General features: G+C 42.2%; 1 protein-coding gene across 3 annotated transcripts in view; it reads right to left on the bottom strand.

Annotated features, from left to right (window-relative positions):
• Positions 1-9,983, bottom strand: part of piwil2.L (piwi-like RNA-mediated gene silencing 2 L homeolog) — a 59,630-nt gene extending 49,647 nt beyond the window's left edge. Inside the window, exons 1-4 of one of the 3 annotated variants that reach the window (XM_018253514.2) lie at positions 9,826-9,983; positions 2,124-2,295; positions 1,919-2,018; positions 39-180 (exon numbers count right to left, since the gene is read on the bottom strand). In XM_018253514.2, coding sequence (XP_018109003.1) covers positions 39-180; positions 1,919-2,018; positions 2,124-2,294 — 413 coding nt within the window. In that variant the 5' untranslated portion in view covers position 2,295; positions 9,826-9,983. The other 2 variants (XM_018253515.2, XM_041587013.1) reach the window with 2 other exon arrangements.
• Between the last annotated feature and the right edge of the window lie 3,474 nt (positions 9,984-13,457).

Genomic DNA, 13,457 nt, shown 5'->3' with positions numbered 1-13,457 from the left:
GCAGTTTAACCTATGCCATGTTATTAGATGTAGCTCACCTGGCTCTCCCAAGTGCAATCCTTTCTGTGCTAAAATCACTGGCTTGCTGAACACGGGGTGTGAGGGAAGGCCGTATTGAGGGTTCTGAAGTAGGCTGATCATAGCCATCTCCTGAAGACATAGCAGAAAGAAATCCCCTGCCTGGCAAGAAAGGGGCTTTTGTTTCATACAGATAAATCCTTAGTAAACTGAAGTATAAAATCAAATTGAAAAGACCTTTATTGTGAGATGTTTATCCAAGACATAATATGCCCACTTTTTAATGTTTCTGCATATTCTACCCAGTAAAATTACATATTTATAATGTAAAGCTCCTTAATTTCAATGGCGGTCATCTGACTGCACGTGCAGAACGCGCATACACCAGATTGGGTCTTATCCTTCTATGGACATTATCATTCACGTCTATGGAGTCTTATGGTCACACATCAAGTAGACATGATATTGGGAATGTTTCTTCTTTAAGAAATGAATGAAGCTGGACTGCATACAAGAAGTATGCAGCAGTGTCACAAAAATGTTTGTCAACAAGAGCAGCTACTCAAGTCCTCCTTAGGAATTATCAAATCAACGGGAAAAAAAATGGGCGGTTGCTTATTTAAATCCGTGTGCGGATACCTGTGATTCTTTGGTGTCCTATTGCTCTGGGAAGTGACACTAAATCTTCCATCAAAAGCCCTAAACTAACCAGTGCAAAAAAAGGACCATAAAAGATGGGATATTACTTCTCAACAGGCTGTCTTTAGCATCAAATTATGAGAAAAAAAGCAAACTTTTAAAATAGATCAGGCTCTTCAAAATCCAATTTATTACTTATGAGTTTTTAATAGATTCTGAATCAATCACTACACATTTTCTACATTGCAATTGCCATTACTCTCTACTACTCTCATTGAAATTATATACATCAGGTGCTTATAAAGTATACCATCTATAGGGGGACCCCAATAAACCAAAGCCATATTAAACATGGTAATGAAGTAACATCCTTTAAATGTGGCTAAAAATGCTATGTTTTATATACTGAACTTGTTGCACCAGCCTAAAGTTTCAGCTTGTCAATAGCAGCAATGATCCAGGACTTCAAACTTGTCACAGGGGGTCGCCATTTTGGAAAGTGTCTGTGACACTCACATGCTCAGTGGGCTCTGAGCAGCTGTTGAGAAGCTAAGCTTAGGGGTCGTCACTAATTATCCAGCAGAAAATGAGGTTGGTCTGTAAGGGCTCTTACACACGGCCGTTCCAACCTGCGCTCCCCTGCGTTCCGTTTTTTGGCGTGTAGGCGCCGAACGCAGGAAAAATGCAGCATGTTGCGTCTGAACCTGCGTTCGGCGCCTACACGCGCCTGAGTGAGTACAGCCCCATTTCAAATAATGACTTGCGTCTATTCCTGCGCTCCCCTGCAGCTGAACGCCAAAAAACGGAACGCAGGGGAGCGCAGGTCGGAACGGCCGTGTGTAAGAGCCCTAATATAAGCTGATGCTACAGGGCTGATTAATCAATTCTAATGCTAATTGCACTGGTTTCTGTGCTGCCATGTAGTAATTATCTGTTAATTAGTAATGAGCCTTATATTGTGACATTTATATTCTATGTGTATTGTATATTATGAGTGGGTCCCTAAGCTCAGTAAGTGACAGCAGCACAGAGCATGTGCAGTGAATCAGCAGAAAAGAAAATGGGGAGCTACTGGGGCATCTTTGGAGACACTGATCTTTACTGGCTGTGGTTGCCTTGGGCTGGTACAAAAGCACAAACCATCATGTACAATATTTCTAGCTACTTCTTTAGTTTAACTTTCCTTGTCCTTTAATAGTATGTTGTAACCAGATGCAGAAGATTTAACCCAGTAACACCAGCAAATTGTTTAAAATCTTACCAAAGACTGACCCACCACGGCCAGGAATCCCACTGGGCTTTGTTTCAATTCCCATACCACGAAATAGAGCAGGGAGAACATTCCTAGAGTCAGATGGATCCTGAAGAGAAAGGGGTCAGTTTGGTAGTAAGCGAAATGACTAAGCAACACGCATAAAGTCTTTAAAGATGTTATGATTTATACAAATGGGTAATATTATTAGTACTCTTTGGGTAGTATCAGATGGTGGTACTGGTGCACCCCCAATTGCTCGACCCCGTGGTAATAGGACTGCTCTTCCATGTGGAGCTTCTTCCTTAGTTTCAAGAACTGGAGGACGCACTCCCAATGGTATACGAAAAGGGGAACCCCTGAATGGAGGTCTGGTAGGATCCATTCTGCAAATGATAAATAATAATGAAACATTAAACTATAAATGCAGACCTGTTGGCATTATACAAACCCGTTAAAGAAAAAGCAGTTATTGCTTTCAGAGTCTATATACACCTATATTTTCCATTTTTCCACAGATCATTGCTTGGTACAAATCCATAGGTATGTTGCCAGCCATTTATGGTATCTCAGGTTAACAGAAAAGTAAAGGCGTTCTCTCTTAAAGGACAATAAACACGAAAATAAATAGGGCTTGCATTTAAGGTTTTTTGTTTGTTTTTATCCCTAAAAACCTCTTTTCATTCCCCCTGCGATCAGGGGAGTTCGTTTAACTTTCTGTTTCACTGTTCTGCACTATTCTGGGAAAGAAAAAAACCATGTTTTAAAGGGGACATTCAGCTTTACAACACATACCCAATAGTTTTCATGTAAAATGTATTTTCAATTTTTTGGTATTAAAAAACATGCATGGTTCTTAAGTTAAATAAATTGTTATGTAGCATTGTTATGTTCTTAAAAGAGAACAAAAAGTTAAATCGGGGGGGTGGGGGGTGCAAAAATGTTAGGCATCCCCACTGATTATAGTTGTACTGGACAAGCTCAGGATTTTTCTGAAGAAGCTCCTCGTTGCCACCTTTTCCGTCAAGGTCAAAGATGCAAAAAGCCGTATTTCTCACTCTACTGTGCATATTACTGCCAATGCCCGAAGAAAAGATGATAAAAGAGGAAGAAGATTACGGCAAAAAGCTTCTACAGAAATACCCTGCGCTGCTAACAGGAGCACTGGCCTAGGGTTATCATGTAAACAATTATAATCACAATTACAATCCCCCCCCCTCCCCTGATTTAAATTGAAGAGTATGCATTTTTTTCAATGATTATATATTAAAAAAAATATTTTATTTCCAAAAATGTTTTTTTTAAAAAAAAATATCTCTTAACCGTGAACTTCCCCCTTTAATAACACGTACGTAGAAAGTACAGTGTGTTCCAAATATATTCATATTCTTGACCAATTCTTCAATTGTACTAAACAACAAATCCTACATTGAGATTTTGCCCTCAGAGACATTTTTATTCCACCACATTAACACTGATGAAAAATAATAAAAAACAGAAATTAAAGGTGCCGTTTACAAGTATTCAATAGCAAAGTTAAAGGGGTGTCCACTTAAAATCCTTTTTAAAATAATGAAAGCATATGTACGTCCAACATAGATTAATTTACAAATAATTCAACAATATAAAAACATTTATAGATGTAACTGCTAGTGAAAGCAATGTCGTCTGTATATGCTGCTTATATTCTCTCTTAAATGTAAGCATTTGGACCTGAAGTGCTGTAATTCACTGTATCCAGGAATTTAACATAAAAATTATGCTTTTCTTTTCAACAATTACAAATATGTTTTACGCCAAGAATGTTTTTTTTTTGTAAGAGTATGTCTCAGAATGGTGAATATCCCCAATTATGTAAATCGTATAGAATGTAAACAACTATGTGAAGTGATACCATAAATTACATAAAAAGCACAAGGTGTATATTAACACTACTCCCTCCTACAAAGAATCCTAATATAGAAAAGATTAAATATATAAGTTATACAAAAATAGAAGGGTACATAAGAATTTACTCTTACCCTATAGGTAAGAGTAAATTCTTATGTACCCTTCTATTTTTGTATAACTTATATATTTAATCTTTTCTATATTAGGATTCTTTGTAGGAGGGAGTAGTGTTAATATACACCTTTCTTTTGTATTTGCAGATATTGTGCTTTTTATGTAATTTATGGTATCACTTCACATAGTTGTTTTATTGGATTTAGTAATATTGCAATTTTTTTTAAAAAAAATGTTTTTTAACTGTGCATTTACCATTTTAACAGAATTGTATAATTCTTAAAAAAGTGGGTGTATTTTTCTGCAGGTTCACTCTTTTTGATTGGACAATTAATTACTTCACACTATTGGCTTGTTTTGTATGACACACTAATTGAATAATTGATTTGGCTATATGTATGCACTATTTTTCTGAATTCGTATGCTTGACAAAGGGGATTTTTGTTCCCCGAAACGTTGCATTTGCAATCCGTAAATAAAGAATTTTTGGAAGAATTCCTGTAGACCTGTGTGCCTTTGGATGTCGCTGACTTGAAGCCATGGAGGTAGCCATTTTATAGATAGACGCAATCTTTAGAATACCATTGTATTCTAAGTAGGGTTTATCTGTTATATGCTAAGTAACCTGAGCCTTTTCTCCTTTTTTTAGCTTAAATGGCTGTCACCATTGCTACTTAATATAAACAATAGTGGTGTTTCTGAAACAAAACGCAGAACTTTTTCCAATGCAGGGCAACAATATATTATGTTTTAATTAATCTAAAACACTTTTTAATGTTGCTTTTCCTTTAAGGCTGAGGGCACATAAGGGGGCAGATAAATTAAGGGTCAAAGTGAAAATTCGAATTTTTGATTTTTTTTTTTTTGGTCAAAACTCTCAAATTCGAATTGTGATTTAATTCGGATTTCAAGATTTATCATACTCTGGCCCTTTAAGAACTCAAATTCTACTATTCGACACCTTAAACCTGCCAAATTGCTGTATAAGTCAATGGTAGAGGTCCAGGGATCGATTTGGTGATGTTTGCAGCCTTCCTGATATTCAAGTTTTTTTTGGAGAAAAAAAATCGAATCAGGTTTTTTAAATTCCATTCAAGTTTTTCTAATTCAAATCAAATTTGAATCGAGTTTTTGGGTAGATTCAAATTATGAGTTTAAAATTTTCGATTATAATAATTGAATTTCGAATCTATGGGAGTTTTAAAAAAACTCACATGAATTCGAAATTCGATCTTTGATAAATGTGCCTCAAGGTGTTGCCAGGCAGATCCATGCTCTTCCCCAGCTCTGTTCATCTACACTGAAAGGTACAGCTTCCGCTTTTGTACAGGAACACAGAGAGGAGGTCAGCCTTTTGAGTTTTCAAGCTGACGTCCCCTAAGTGAAACTGCACTCAGACGGGTGCTGTACAGATCAACGGAGTTGGGGAAGGAATGGATTCACTTCTCCCTATCTTCAAAAAAAAAAAAAAAGCAGGCTGACAGCAGTGGAGCTAATGCTACAGGTGCCCTGGCCCTAAAGGGGACCTGTCACATAAGAATTAATGCCAAATCCTTTTCGAACATGTTTATGAAGCAAAAGAATTTTTACTTATACTATATAAATTGTTTACATTTTGTTTCCTTCAGTCTTAGCAAGCATGGAGGCGCTATTTTTAAACACTCAAGCTTTGCATCACACCAAAATCCCCCAACCTGGACCTGACCTGACACCCATACCCTTGCACTGGCTCCCACTCATTATCAAACAGGAATTTCAAACCTCCTTGATATATATCTACCCGCTATCGTAAGGGCTGAGGGAGAGGAATAAGCAGCTTTTTATATCCAATAAAGGCTAATTCTGCCCTGTATTTGTAGTCACTGAAAGGAATGGCATCCTGATAGAGAAACACCTTGTCTGGCATTTGATTTATAGTCCCTTTGAATTGGCACAGGGGAATTGTAAAAAAAAAAAAGGTGGTCTCCTTCCCTCTTCAAAGCAGCAGTTCTGAGCATTTCATTGATCAGTTTCTACCTGGGGTTCTATAATGGGGTTGCCCGACTACAGTTTTTCACAGTTTACCTTTAAGTTAACTTTAAGTATGTTAAAGAATGACTAATTCTAAGCAACTTTTCAATTGGACTTTATAGCTTTCAAATAGGGGTCACTGGCCCATCCTAAAATGCTCTGCAAAGCTACAAATTTATTGTTATTGCTACTTTTTATTACTCATCTTTATATTCAAGACTCTCCTATTCATATTATAGTCTCTGATTCAAATAAATGCATGTTTACTAGGGTAATTTGGACCCTAGTAACCAGATTGCTGAAACTGCAGAGCTTCTGAATAAAAAGCCTCAAAAACCACACAAAAAAACAATTGAAATTGTCTCAGAAAATCAATCTACAACAGGGTGTCCAACTGGTGGGCCCCCTTGTGTGGCCCCCGCATGCAAGTCTGCCTGTTGTGTCTACTTACCATATGTAAAATGTAAAAGGTATCACAACAGAGATTAACTGGCCCCAGCATTGTTTAAACCTCAAATTCAAATCCCCTGCATTGTTCACACTTGTGACACCTCTATTGTTCAAGACCTGTACTGTTCACACCTGAGACCCAGACTGAAACTGCCCACATTGTTCACCTGTTCACACTTTATACAAACTGCTGGAGGGGCACCAGCACTGTATGGACTGTCCGTCTTAAGAGTCCTGATAGGTTTCCCTGTCTCCTACTCTCTTCTGCCTTCCCTATGCTCCCTGTGTGTGCCATACTCTGCCTGCCAGTGCTGCTTGTGTGTGTCATTCTCTGCTTGCCAAGTGCTGCTTGGGTGTGCCATTCTCTGCTTGCCCAATGCTGCTTGTGTGCCTCATTCTCTGCTTGCCAAGTGCTGCTTGAGTTTGCTATTCTCTGCTTGGCCAGTGCTGCTTGTGTGTGTCATTCTCTGCTTGCCACGTGCTGCTTGGGTGTGGCATTCTCTGCTTGGCCAGTGCTGCTTGTGTGTGCCATACTCTGCTTGCCCAGTGCTGATTGTGTGTGTCATTCTCTGCCTGCCCAGTGCTGCTTGGGTGTGCCAGTCTCTGCTTGCCCGGTGCTGCTTGGGTGTGCCATTCTCTGCTTGCCCGGTGCTGCTTGGGTGTGCCATTCTCTGCTTGCCCAGTGCTGCTTGGGTGTGCCATCCTCTTCTTGCCAAGTGCTGCTTGGGTGTGCCATTCTCTGCTTGCCCAGTGCTGCTTGTGTGTGCCATTCTCTGCTTGCCTAGTGTTGCTTGGGTGTGCCATCCTATGCTTGCCAATTGCTGCTTGAGTGTGACATTCTCTGCTTGCCCAGTGCTGCTTGTGTGTGCCATTCTCTGCTTGCCCAGTGCTGCTTGGGTGTGCCATTCTCTGCTTGCTCAGTGCTGCTTGGGAGTGCCATTCTCTGCTTGCCCAGTGCTGCTTGGGTGTTCCATTCTCTGCTTGCCCAGTGCTGATTGGGTGTGCCATTCTCTGTTGCCCAGTGCTGATTGATTGTGCCATTCTCTGCTTGCCCAGTGCTGCTTGGGTGTGCCATTCTTTGCTTGCCCAGTGCTGATTGTGTGTGCCATTCTCTGCTTGCCCTACGCTACCTGTGGGATGTAAACCTGGTAGGGGTTTGTTCTGGGGGTTTGTTAACATTTGGAAATTGTTGTTAGTGGCCCCTAAGGTGTTTAATCATGTGTTGGGGGGTTATTGTATTATCAACAGGGTAAGAGGAGGAGGCATATTGGATTTCAGGGTATGTTTTAACATTTAATTTAACAAATTTTTCACATATGAATGATGAGGGATTTCCCTGCAGTGAGCACGAAACACTTGGTTTTTTGGTGTGCTACCACCGTTAATGTTGATATGATCTTAAAAGTTCTGGTGGTAATGTGGGTGTGGTTTACAGTGGGTGTGATTTAAAAGGCGGAGGGGTCAACACTGACTTCCATTATCGGCCCTCCACCACGTAGGCCAGACAATTTTCGGCCCCCGGTACCACAGAACTCGGACATCACTGCTCTACATGATACTAACATTTAATTTAAAGGTGAACAACCCCTTTAAGCCCATATTATCACATGCTGCATTTCCGGTTGTTTGGTTACCTTTATCTAACGATTCAACAGTAACCCCATGCCAATTTATAGGCGCCAAATAGACTAGACGACCGATATCCAAGTCTTTTGCCAATGTCGGTTACAAGAAACTTCAGTTCGTACAATAATATCTGTTTAGTGCAAAGACCGCATTGGATTTGTCAAGGAAGATATTTTATATTTGTAAAAAAAAAGTAATACAGGTATAGGACCTGTTATCCAGAATGCTTGGGACCTGAGGTTATCTGGATAAGGGATCTTTCCATAATTTAGATCTTCATACCTGAAGTCTACTAGAAAATAATGTAACCATTAAATACACCAAATAAGCTGGTTTTGCTTCCAATAAGGATTCTTTATATCTTACCGGTAGTTGGGATAAAGTACATGGGAGATGGGCATTCCGTAAAATGCATCCCTAATTGTGAATGTCACGTTTCCGTGTAGAGTAGGGTTGCCACCATTTGGGAAAACTTTACCGGCCAGGGTGGTAGGAGACAGGTACACAAGGGGGAGGACTGTAAGTGGGTGGGACAGTGATGTCACATGACTGGAGCATGGAGTGCTGGAGCATGAAATCTGTAAGTATTGTGGCTAGAAAGGGGAAGGCTGGGGGTGGATCAGAGGCAGACCGGGAGCAGTTTGACTGGTGATCACATATTTACATTGCTGTTGTTTGTAATACCAGCCTGGCCTTGGCTGGTATTTTACCAGTTAGACAGGTTAAATACCAGCCAGGTGGAACCCCTAGTGCAGAGTAGTGTGGCATAGCTCAAGGGCACCATCTTCCTTATCTTCAGTTTTCACCTTCCCTTTCAACCATTTCCAGAGTTTCTGGCACATGCGCAGTTGGCACAAACACCAGACTGGCTCCAACTGCGCATGCTCCAAATTTCAGTGTTGCCGATCCCTTCCTGAAGAAAACGGAAGATGGCGCCCTTGAGCTCCACTGCGCTAATCTGAATGGACACGCAAGACTCACAATTAGGGACATATTTTTTCGCTAACGCACTATGCAGGGAGGGGGCACTATGAAAGTTAGTGGATGGGGGGGTTCGTTTTCCTTTAAATCTAGAGCCCAACAAGTAATCAACGTAAACTTTTCTTTTAAGAAAGAGACATATTCTCACTGGGGATGTAGAAAAGGGGCATTTTATCCAGCAATGTTTTCTGCCACAAGTCTAGGGGTTCGTGGGTATTGCAGCAAAGCTTGGGTAACAAAAGTAATGTTAGTGTGTTGCAGGCCCGGCCTGCAATCTGTGGGTTCTGGCAAATGCCAGAGGGGCTGCTGTAAGTTGCCATAGACAATCACTACATATTGGGCTGATGGGAGGCTGTTTGGGCTGCTGTATGGCCTATTTGGGCCTCTCTGTACCTGAAATGCCAGGGCCTATTGTGTTGTCTTCAGTAATATGTGAGAGTAGCAGGGCCACTGGTTGGACATCCACATTATGTATAAAGTGCAACATTTCTGCCCTTTCCACCATGTTAATGGCGTGATAATGACACAGTCCACCCTGCCCCACCCTAACCTTTTGTGTGACGCGCTGTATGTTACAGACCATTGCTCCTCGGCCACTGTATTCACTCCTGCGGATAAGATTCCCCTCAAACGCAATCAATCTTATCAACGCACCACACAAGGGCCCCAGAGTCTCTGTAGGCCTCAGTAGGTAAAGCCGCTCATATTTTCTACACCGACTTTTAGTCAGACCACAACCGCAAGTCCTGCATAAATCAATTTAAACCACACATCCCTTCCATCTTTGGCATCATATAACAGTTAACTAAACCCTAATCCACTACTTCGACACAAGACTCAGGTACCTCAACGCGACGCGCTTCCGGTCTCTCTCACGCAATAACTTGTTCACTCAGTTTCGGCCAACAATCCGCTGCTTACTCCCCATTGGCCGAGCATTCTGTCTGTTTCGCTTACTGCGCTCACTATTGGTCCGCGGGGGCGTTAACGCGTTCGGCGCAGGAATACGAACAAGAAGCTAAAATAATCCCCCACTGATATAAAACATAAGGCGGCTAATGAGGGGCTTTACTATTAGCCTCCCCTAGTATAACCCTTAGCTGTCAGAGTAAGAAGTTGTATAATATGGCTGCCTCTAGAAGGAAAGCATTTACAAGGGCCTGAAAACAGACTGTGTGAGTCTTATTGTGTTTAGGATACCAATATACTCAGCTGTGACAGAAGCAGCTGTGGGGCAGTGGAGGGAGGGCATTTGTCTTCCATTTCATAGGGGCCCCTATACATACCTCCCAACATTTTGGAAATAAAAAGATGGACAAAAAAGTTGGCACGTTTAGCACAGTAAAAATGTTTTTGACCACGCCTATCGTTGTGGGTTGCCACCCGGCCGCTATTTTACCGGCCTAGCCGGTAAAACACCTGCCAAGGTCGGGGCCGGTATTACAAATTTACCGGCAATGTAGCTGCCGGTAAATTTGTAATGCCCTTAAAGAGACCCCCTCGTCCCGCCCCCAATTCCCCTGTAAAACGTAGCTTTTGCCCTGTCTTCACAGCTCCGCACCGCAGCCCACCCCTTTTTACGTCATGGCCACGCACCCTTTTGGCGTCACACAGCTCCGCACCGTGGCCCGCCTCTTTTTGTTCCCGCCCCCACCAGCCGGTAACAAAATTAGAAAAAGGTGGCACCCTATTGTGGCCACACACCCTAATTACCATGTTCGTTTTACAAAATTTGGCAGGTTATGAAGGTTTGAACACATTTCTGTGTTTTTATTCAGTTCTTACAGTTTTGCTAATGAAGGTGAATTGCCCTTTAAGCTGTGAGTCTAACTTTTCCCAAGAAACCTGTTATCTTATATTGTTGCAATTACTTATTTGCTTATCTCGAAATTGTTACAAAAGTATCTTATCTGCTGCTGTGGCTGTTCTGTGCAGAGAAGTGTTAGATAAGGTTGTTTCTTTTCCTGGCTGTTCAGTGCAGAGAAAAACGGGACTTTCCAGTACAAATGAGGGACTGCAGGTTGAGCTGTCAAAAGAGGGACTGTCCCTCTAAAAACAGGACAGTTGGGAGGTATGCTATCAGAAGTACAGTTATGATTGCGACCTGGCCGGTAAAAGTGATGGCTGATCCCAATGTTATCAGTAGGGAAAAAAGACACATGCTTTTGTTTTCTGTGAAAATCGAATTTGGTTGCTATGGGCAAAACATCCCCAAAGGCCCCAAAGTTAAATTAAAAGCTCTTGTGATAATCAGGGGCAGATTAATACATGGGCTGTAGCTAGGGTTGCCACCTTTTTTGGAAACAAATACCGGCCTTCCAATATATTTATCTTTTTTCCCTATTAATAATATTGGGATCAGCGATCATTTTTACCAGCCAGGTGGCAACCCTAGCTGTAGCCTAGGCTGTAGGTGCGTGCATGCGCCTGGAAGGGCCGGGTCAAGTCACTGGAGAGCCCAAGGCAAATCCCTCATCATCCCAACCCCTGTGCGCATGGCTGTGCACATGCACCCACAGTGAAGTGCAGCTGGCTGGGGAGGAAGGAGTGACGTACCAGTGAGGTTGGGAGTGCAAAAATCCTCAGCAGGAGGGCTACAGACCTTTGTGGCATAGACACGTGCCTCTTTTGCCTACTCCTAGTTCCGGATGTGTGCAGTTCCAGGCACACGTGCACCAGAGCTGGATCTGCACACATCCAGGCACACGGAAAGGGAGTAGCCTAGAAGCAGGCCCTGTAGAAAGTGTAGCCTAGGGGCCTCACATATCATTGATCTGCCTCTAGTTATAACATGGGTGTGGTTTAAAATAGGGAATGGTTAACACTGGCTTCCATCATTGGCCCTCCCCCACCTAGGCCACAAAAATTCCATCCCTTCAGTACCTCAGAGTTGGACAGCACTGGCCTTAAGGGTGAAGACACACAGAGCTACTAGTAGCAGCTACTAGTCATGGCTACAAAATAGACAATAGTGGCATGAGAGCTACTAGTAACAGCTACTTTTTGTGGCTACATAATACCCTGCCATAGACAATACTGAGAAGGGCCTCTGCCTTAACAGTGTCTTAGTAAAGCCATTCAGGTCTTCCATCTGGGGGGGGGACAAGTGTCCCGGGCTTGAAAGTGGGCCCGGCAGTGCACAAACTTTATAAAGCTGGAAAAAAGGCAGGCGCATTGCCATAGCAACTCATCTTTGAACGAGGGCTGCATAAACAGAGTTACGTGTGTAAGTCCGGGGCACGTGTTGTCATGGAGATGCATGTCCATATATGGCTTATCTCTGAAGCAAGACAGTGAGGAGACCCGGCAGCAGCGAGAAGAGAGAGTCACTTTACAAGGATTTGAAAGACAGCACGGCTCAGCTGCTTTAGGGCTCCAGTTAGTCAGAATCTTTAAATGAAGTGGAACATTTCAAAGTTATAGGGGCTAATGAGTTCCAATAATCACAGGCTCCAATCATATATAGTCCATATTGTAGGATAAAGGTGCCCAAATAATCCTGGTAACTCTCTCTGCTCACTGCCGGGTCCCCCTTGACAGCCCGAAGACGTGCGGCTGCCATTTCCGAAGTCCCGAACAGCCGAAATAAGGAAGTGCTGAATTCTCGAATCGGCGAAAAGACCCGAAGCCACGAAAACAGATGAAGTCCCGAAGCAGCGAAAACTCCCGAAGTCACGAAAACTGGCACAAGTGAAGTCCTGAAGTGACGAAAAGACCCAAAGTCACGAAAGGAGTCGAAGTCCTGAAGCCATGAGTTCAATTCTACTGAACACCAGTTTGTGTTCATTTATTTTTTAATCCCCTGGCCACCAATGTATTATTTCAATATTCTATAGGCCCCTGCCACCAATGTTTTTTTTAAAAATATTTTTTGGGGCCCCAATTTTTTTTAACTTGTAAGGGCCCTGGCGCCAATGTTTTTTTTTTTAAACTTATAAGGGGGCCCTCACCATCAATAGCTTTTTATAACTTGTGTGTGTGGGAGGGTTACTTTTTTAGCGCTGATGTCTGTGTGGTCTTTTAACTGTGATGTGGAGTGGGAGGATCAGGGGTGGGGCTTTGGTGTCAGGGTTGTTGTACAGGGCCCCGTGATTTCTAATGGTGGCCCTGAAGCCATTTATCCCTATTCTCTATTTTGTAGCCATGACAAGTAGCTGATACTAGTGCCCTGTGTGTTTTCACGCTAAAAGTTCATGTGATACACGCAGGGCTGCCATCAGAAATCGTGAGGCCCCGCACAAAATCCTTTGGGCCCCCCTCCCTTCTCCACTCATCAGTACAAAGTCTAGAGAGGCACAAGTGCTAAAACATTTAAGGCCCACCTACAAGTTAAAGAAAAAAATTGGTGGCCACGGAGCACCCCTACAAGTTATTAAAAAATTAGTGACCAGGAATCCCCTACAAGTTTTAAAAAAAACATTAGTACTTGGGCCCCTACAAATTATTAAAAAAAATAAAAAAAAGTTATATAATTGAT

This window comes from Xenopus laevis, chromosome 3L (genome assembly GCF_017654675.1).
Source record: "Xenopus laevis strain J_2021 chromosome 3L, Xenopus_laevis_v10.1, whole genome shotgun sequence".
Classification (NCBI taxonomy): domain Eukaryota; kingdom Metazoa; phylum Chordata; class Amphibia; order Anura; family Pipidae; genus Xenopus; species Xenopus laevis.
The sequence above is the reverse complement of the archived record's forward strand: the minus strand, read 5'-3'. Positions and strand labels throughout refer to the sequence as shown.